This window comes from Pygocentrus nattereri, chromosome 12, assembly GCF_015220715.1.
Source record: "Pygocentrus nattereri isolate fPygNat1 chromosome 12, fPygNat1.pri, whole genome shotgun sequence".
In the NCBI taxonomy this organism is placed as follows: Eukaryota; Metazoa; Chordata; class Actinopteri; order Characiformes; family Serrasalmidae; genus Pygocentrus; species Pygocentrus nattereri.
Window position 1 is genome coordinate 29,193,722 of NC_051222.1, and position 7,451 is coordinate 29,201,172.

The 7,451-nt window shown below is 42.6% G+C and overlaps 1 protein-coding gene across 3 annotated transcripts in view; it reads right to left on the reverse strand.

Annotated features, from left to right (window-relative positions):
• mast1a (microtubule associated serine/threonine kinase 1a) overlaps positions 1-7,451 on the reverse strand; it is a 120,601-nt gene that overhangs the window by 45,504 nt on the left and 67,646 nt on the right. For all 3 annotated transcript variants that reach the window (XM_037543213.1, XM_037543212.1, XM_017720674.2), the window contains 4 exons: positions 4,734-4,891; positions 3,872-3,947; positions 3,419-3,628; positions 1,773-1,874 (listed from right to left, as the gene is read on the reverse strand). In XM_037543213.1, coding sequence (XP_037399110.1) covers positions 1,773-1,874; positions 3,419-3,628; positions 3,872-3,947; positions 4,734-4,891 — 546 coding nt within the window. The remainder of the gene's footprint in view (positions 1-1,772; positions 1,875-3,418; positions 3,629-3,871; positions 3,948-4,733; positions 4,892-7,451) is intronic.

Below are 7,451 nucleotides of genomic sequence, written 5' to 3' on the forward strand. Positions count from 1 at the left end.
GCAGGATTGTGGCTCAGTCGTTTTTCAAACACTCTCAAAACAGATATGAAAACACTACACTAAATTAAATTAAATATCATTAAATAAATGGGTTTAAACAACATGAATCAACAATTTAAGTTTCATCTGCATAATTAAACGGTTAAGATGTTAAAAAGCTGTTCAGAGTGGTTTGGTGTGAAATGCTCCACTCTAGAGAAACTTGCTGAGTCAGAATCGTTCTCAATGGTGGTGACAGGAACCAGACGTCTGAAGAGGTTAAAGCTTCTAAAAGCTCCCGCCATGCAGTGCATTCATTATTACACAAAATAGTTATGAATACACTGCATGATGCCTGAGACATTTGGTTTTCAGAATGTTTTGATCTAAAATGTACTTATTAAAATGCCTTCATGTTTACATTTACGGCATTTGGCTGATGCTCTTATCCAGAGCGACTTACAATTTGATCATTTTACACAGGGAGGCCAAGGTGGTGTTAGGAGTCTTGCCCAAGGACCCTTATTGGTATAGTGTAGGGTGCTTGCCCTGGTCTGGGATTGAACCCCAGTCTACAGTGTAGAAGGCAGAGGTGTTAACCACTACACTAACCAACCTCATGTTGAAGATGTACGTGCAATTTTAATCATTAACATTACATACGAAAACGTGTGTGTGGCTTCACCGATGGCTTTGGATAGTAAATCAAGCGGCTATATTTGTGCGGTAGACACAGTGACCGCTGCTTCCTATCATCACCACTGTAAAGAAGCCTGGAAGTTTCTATACAACAGGGGTGCACAGCTCCAGTCCTGGAGGGCTGGTGTCCAGCAGAGTTTGCTAGCTCCCCTACTCAAACACACCCACTAAAGCTATTCAGATGTGTTTGAGCAGGTAAGTCTTCAAACTGTGCAGGACACTGGCCCTCCAAGACCAGAGTTGTGCACCCCTGTTCTAGCATAAACCATTTCACATCAAACCAAATATCCATCTCACTGACTGAATTATTCAACAATATTAATTATCACTTTGGAAAATGGACAGAAAGTGGGAAGTATGGTAATCTGAAGGCTCTTCAGTAACTTTTGTATTTCTTCCCCTTGTATTTTTCCTCTGGACCCCTAAGACTAAAGTTGTTCCTTTCTACCAAATTTTTGCACATCTACTTGAATTCGCCTTTAAAGCCACTTGCGTATCACATGAGATCCATACGTTTATCAAAATGTTCATCACTACTTTCCAAAAACTGCTGTAGCAACTTCAGCAGCTGTGAACTCTTTGCACACCATTTCACATGCGTCTCTGATATCGACTGAATAAAGACTGAAGGGTTCTAAGCCCAAATCATGAACTTGTCCATCTGGATTTTATCCATCTGTTCTCCGAGCATGAGGAGATGGATTGGACTGAATGCACTGGAGAAGTCAAAGAAAGACCACCAACATCTTGCTGCACGCATTAACGGACCTGAGACTTCTCAGAAAGTACAGCCTGCTCATCCTCTTTCTGTACATAGCCTATCTGTTGCTTTGAATACCCTCAACAATCACCAGACTCCTCCACTCGGGGAAGGGGTCTGAAGCTTAAACCCACGTTAAAAAATGTTGTTCTGCAGGTTGGATGCAATACACATTTCCACCAGATCACATTTTACATAACGTAGCTTTAACAATGGTTAAATACTGACATATACTGCAACAACACAAAAACCTGATGATTTAGGTCACTGATCTGATGAGAGCGGTTCTCCAGAGCCATGGGTGCGTGTTTGTTTGGAGAGGACGTGTTCTCACCAAACACTCCAGCAGCCTGGCGGGGCGAGAGATAATGATGAAGAGCTTCTTCACCAGCTCCGTCACAAAGGTCAGCTCCGAACTCTCCGAACGCTCATGTGCCTGAGAGAGAAAGAGAGAGGAACAGAGTGACAGAAAGACAGATACAGATAGATAGATAGATAGATAGATAGATAGATAGATAGAGAGAGAGAGAGAGAGAGAGAGAGATTATTTTATTATTGTTTAGTGTTGTTATTATTTCCCCTCCACATTCTTTACACTTCAACCCTGAATTGCTATTCTTATTGCTCTTTTGTGGTTTTTCATTATGTTCTTCTTTTGGTTCTATTTTAATTTTTTTTAATACACTTTAATGTTCTAAATGTTCTTTCTTGATGACAAAACTGTAACTGGATACAGATTTACCAATAAAGCTTTGAATTAGATTGAGACTCAGACAGTTAGAGGGAGGCAGAGAGAGAGAGGGAGACAGAAAAAGACAGGGAGGGAAGAAAAGAGGGGGTGGATAGATTGAGAGACAAATAGGACAAAGCAAGAGAGATAGAGGCATAGACACAGGTAGAGACAGACAGGGAGAGGAGAGAGAGATAGAAAAAGAAAGAGTGAGATAAGAGAAAGCAAGAGAGAGACAGATAGAGAGAGTAACAAATAGGGAAATAGGGAGGGGGAGATGGAGAAAGACAAAAACAGAAAGAGAGAGAGTGAGAGTGACAAATAGAAAAGGAGACAGTCAGAGACAAATAGAGATAGAGAAAGAGAGACCAATACAGAAAGAGAGAGACAAATAGAAAGAGAAGGAGAGAGAGAGAGTCGGTGACAAGCAGAGAGAGAGATACAGAGAAAGAAAGAGAGAGACAGATAGAGACAGAGAGAGGGTGAGAGAGAAAGGCAAATAAAGAAAGAGAGAGTGACAGAAAGAGAAAGATAGAGAGTAAGAGACAAAAAGAGAGAGAAATAGAGAAAGAGGGAGGGAGAGACAAAGAAAGACAAATACAGAAAAAGAGTGATAAATAGAAAGAAATAGAGAGTCAGAGACAGATAGAGAGAGAGCTAGAGAAAGAGAGAGAGAGACAGAGAGAGAGAAATAGAAAAAGAGAGAGGGAGGGAGAGAGCTAGAGGGAGAGAGCTAGAGAAAGAGAGCGAGACAGATAAAGAAAGAGGGAGGGATAGAGAGAGTTAGAGAGACAAATACAGAAAGAGAGAGTGACAAATTGAAAATGAGGGATATAGAGAGTCAGAGACTAACAGAGAAAGAAATAGAGAAAGAAATAGAGAGAGAGACAGATAGAGAAAAAGGGAGATAGAGAGAAAAAGAGAGAGGGAGAGAGACAAACAGAAAGAGAGAGCGAGAGTGAGAAAGAAAAAGAGAGAGATGGAGTTGAAGAGAGACAGAGAAAGAGAGAGAGATAGAGATGCCAGGCTTATTAAAGATAGCGGGATAAAGCTTTGATATGGCGCATGTCTTATAGGTCTTAAATAAGGCCTCACAGATTCTCTGAGCACTCTGCATCTTCGACTCTCTGAACATTGTGTAAGTCACTCTGGGTGAGATCATCGACTAAACAAGTAAATGTGAAAATACAGGTTTCTAATGACACGCTGGGGTCAGACGTTACAAACCCAACCCACTCGCTGACACTCACATCATGCAGTAGCTTCTCCAGGTTCTCCTGCAGCTCGTAGAAGTAGACGGTGGTGATGAGGCCCTCGTGTGATTTGGTCAGGCAGTCTCGGGAAAGCTCAATGGTCTGATGGTGGATGAAGCTCAAGACCCCATCGGCCAGCGGCAGCACGTTTTCTGGAGAGTACAACTGGGCAAACTCTGCCAAACGCTCCTCCATCTGAGCCGTGGCCTACAAAAAAAACGTACAAACAAGCATATCATGTCTGTCAGAACACAACCTGTATCTCCATGTTTGTTGACTTTCAGTTCTTCCCAGGATTTAAAGCATCAACTACTTTGCACTGAGTTTAACATACTGGGGAAACTTTTCACACAGTGTGAATTTTACGTGTTTGTCAGTGCGTGTGTATTAGTTTTTGTCAAACTGTTGCTTTAACAGCATCAAATATGTGTGCATATGCTCTTCTCTGACCTTTGGGAAGCGCTCCTTATACACATGGTTCATCATGACAATTTCATTGTCGTAGCAGGAGGGCGAGCGACCAGGACTAGAGAGAGAGAGAGAGAGAGAGACAGAGAAAAATAGAGAGAGAGAGAGAGAGAGAGAGAAAGAGATAGATAGAGTACTGAATGATCAGGCAATCAGGACTGTGTGGATTGGTGGGTGGGCTATAGACTTGAGAAGCTTAAGAAAAAATAAATAAATAAATGATATATATATATATATATCGCTGTTGTCAGAACAAAACCTTGTATATCCATTTTTGGCATTTTTCAGTTTTTGATATAATCTGAAAATGCCTGTTGTTTCTTACAAATGACCCAAAATGACTTGAAAAATCTCGGGTTCCATTGACTTACATTAAAACTAAAGTAGGTTTTTTACTTCTCCTGTAAAGTTACCATTACGGAGATACAAGGTTTTGCTCCGACAACAGCGAGATTGTCCGACAACAGTGAGACGTCAGTGTCACTGCAGTGCTAAGAATGATCCACCACCCAAATATTACCTGCTATGTGGTGGTCCTGTGGGGGTCCTGAACACTGAAGAAGAGGGGGAATGGGAACTAACAAGGTACGCAGAGAAACAGATGGACTAATTGTAAAACTAAAAAGTGCAGCTATGTGGTAAGTCAAGCTCATTAAATGTAAAATGAGTGTAGATACAAGAAGTACTTAATGAAGTGGTCAGTGGGTGTATATATTAAATATGGAACACAGGTTTAATGAATATGGGACATATTATTATTCATTTTATATATATATATATATATATATATATATATATATATATATTTATATATATACACACACGCACACACACACACTACTACCTGAGACTGCGAGAGCGTGGCCGTATGTGTGGTGAACGCCGGCCATCGTCGTCTGTGATGCTCTCAGTGCTGCCAAAGTGTTTGGACAGGAAGTGCAACTCGTCCATGGTGGGCTGGAAGGGCAGCTGGTGCAGACGCTCCTGAGAGGAACTTGACGACTGTGAGAACCCAGGCGTAACAGGAGAGAGAAGTTAGTGGGGGTTGAGAAGAGATCAGATCAGAAAAGTTTACAGCTGATTCAGCTGAGGAACCCAACTAGTCCACATACAGTATTTGTCCTGTTCAAGATCATCATTATTTTAAGCTGGGATGAATTATTAGGTCTCACCACATGAGATGATGTCATGCTTTAAAGTTAAAATGACAAATATTTTCTCCAGTGAATTAAACATTTGTAGACACACAATCTGAGATGTTTCATGTGTTTCTGAGTGGTGCAGTGGACTAAGCATCGCCCCCAACAGGAGGTTGTGAGTTTGAGCCCCAGCGATGCCACAGCCATCCATAAGTGTGTACCGAAGAGGAAAAATGTCTATTGTGTGATGGTAAGAGTTCCGGCTAGTGGGAAAGTTGAGTATAAAAAACAGGTTTCTGAGTTCCTGAGACGCAGAACTAAAAAATTAAGGGAAGTTTTGACTCAACTTGACTTAATTTTACTCAAGAAAAGCCATGTAATGAGATACTATGTCATTTTGAGTTGAGCTGACTTCTAATTTTTAACAGTGCACATTAAAAGCAAAGAATGTTTTTGCCCTTTTCAAGGTACTACTTTGGAGATTTTGTTTGGACAGTGACGATATGCAATGAAACATCTGCATTATTGTTTAGGCACTTACTGTCTGGTTCTGGAGGAACGCAGAACACCTGAAAATGGCTATCAGAGCTGGTTAAGTCTGCAGTCCCAGTTTGCTCCTGTGTGCAATGATGCTAAACATCTTTGACTTTCTTCAGCACACAAACCTCAGACCGTATTCAATAATTCAATGTCTGAACACGTTAGGGGGGGATGGGGGCATCTTACACCAATAACACAGCACCGTGTCACTCTCTCTCTCTCTCTCTCTCTCTCTCTGTTCTAGCAGAGCCTCTGGCTAAAGCTAAAGTGCTAACGACTTAAACCTGTCATCTGTCTCAATCAGTGCCATCACTCTGCTCAGGCCAGATCAATAATCGCTTAACGCTACTGAGACGGAGAGTCTGAGTGTGGATGATAAGCTTCGTCTGTGCCACCCCTTCTTTTTTTTCTCCAATATTCATTGTCTCCATTCTGCCCCTTAGTGCCTGTCCTTTTATCCATGTCCGTCTCCTCTCCTCCATTCATTCTTTCTTTCTGACATTCGCCTCACCAGGCCGGTCGTGCTGTAGCTAATCGTCCAGTTAATGGAGCATGGAAGAGGAGGTTATAGAGAGGGAGAGGGAGGGAGAGAGAGAGAGAGAGAACAGGGGGCAGAAAATGAAAGGGGAGGAGAGAGAGGGAGAGAGAAGGGAATAGAGAAAGAAAGAGAGGAGGACAGAGAACGCTAGAGTGGGAGAGAGAGAAGGGTATACAGAAAGAAAGAGAGGAGGACAGAGAACGTTAGAGTGGGAGAGAGAGAAGGGTATAGAGAAAGAAAGAGAGGAGGACAGAGAACGTTAGAGTGGGAGAGAGAGAAGGGTATAGAGAAAGAAAGAGAGGAGGACAGAGAACGTTAGAGTGGGAGAGAGAGAAGGGTATAGAGAAAGAAAGAGAGGAGGACAGAGAACGTTAGAGTGGGAGAGAGAGAAGGGTATACAGAAAGAAAGAGAGGAGGACAGAGAACGTTAGAGTGGGAGAGAGAGAAGGGTATAGAGAAAGAAAGAGAGGAGGACAGAGAACGTTAGAGTGGGAGAGAGAAGGGTATAGAGAGAGAAAGAGAGGAGGACAGAGAACGTTAGAGTGGGAGAGAGAGAAGGGTATACAGAAAGAAAGAGAGGAGGACAGAGAACGTTAGAGTGGGAGAGAGAAGGGTATAGAGAGAGAAAGAGAGGAGGACAGAGAACGTTAGAGTGGGAGAGAGAAGGGTATAGAGAGAGAAAGAGAGGAGGACAGAGAACGTTAGAGTGGGAGAGAGAGAAGGGTATAGAGAAAGAAAGAGAGGAGGACAGAGAACGTTAGAGTGGGAGAGAGAGAAGGGTATACAGAAAGAAAGAGAGGAGGACAGAGAACGTTAGAGTGGGAGAGAGAAGGGTATAGAGAAAGAAAGAGAGGAGGACAGAGAACGTTAGAGTGGGAGAGAGAGAAGGGTATACAGAAAGAAAGAGAGGAGGACAGAGAACGTTAGAGTGGGAGAGAGAGAAGGGTATACAGAAAGAAAGAGAGGAGGACAGAGAACGCTAGAGTGGGAGAGAGAGAAGCGTATACAGAAAGAAAGAGAGGAGGACAGAGAACGTTAGAGTGGGAGAGAGAGAAGGGTATAGACAGAGAAAGAGAGGAGGACAGAGAACGTTAGAGTGGGAGAGAGAGAAGGGTATACAGAAAGAAAGAGAGGAGGACAGAGAACGTTAGAGTGGGAGAGAGAGATGTGTATACAGAAAGAAAGAGAGGAGGACAGAGAACGCTAGAGTGGGAGAGAGAGAAGGGTATACAGAAAGAAAGAGAGGAGGACAGAGAACGTTAGAGTGGGAGAGAGAGAAGGGTATAGGGGAAGAAAGAGAGGAGGACAGAGAACGTTAGAGTGGGAGAGAGAGAAGGGTATAGAG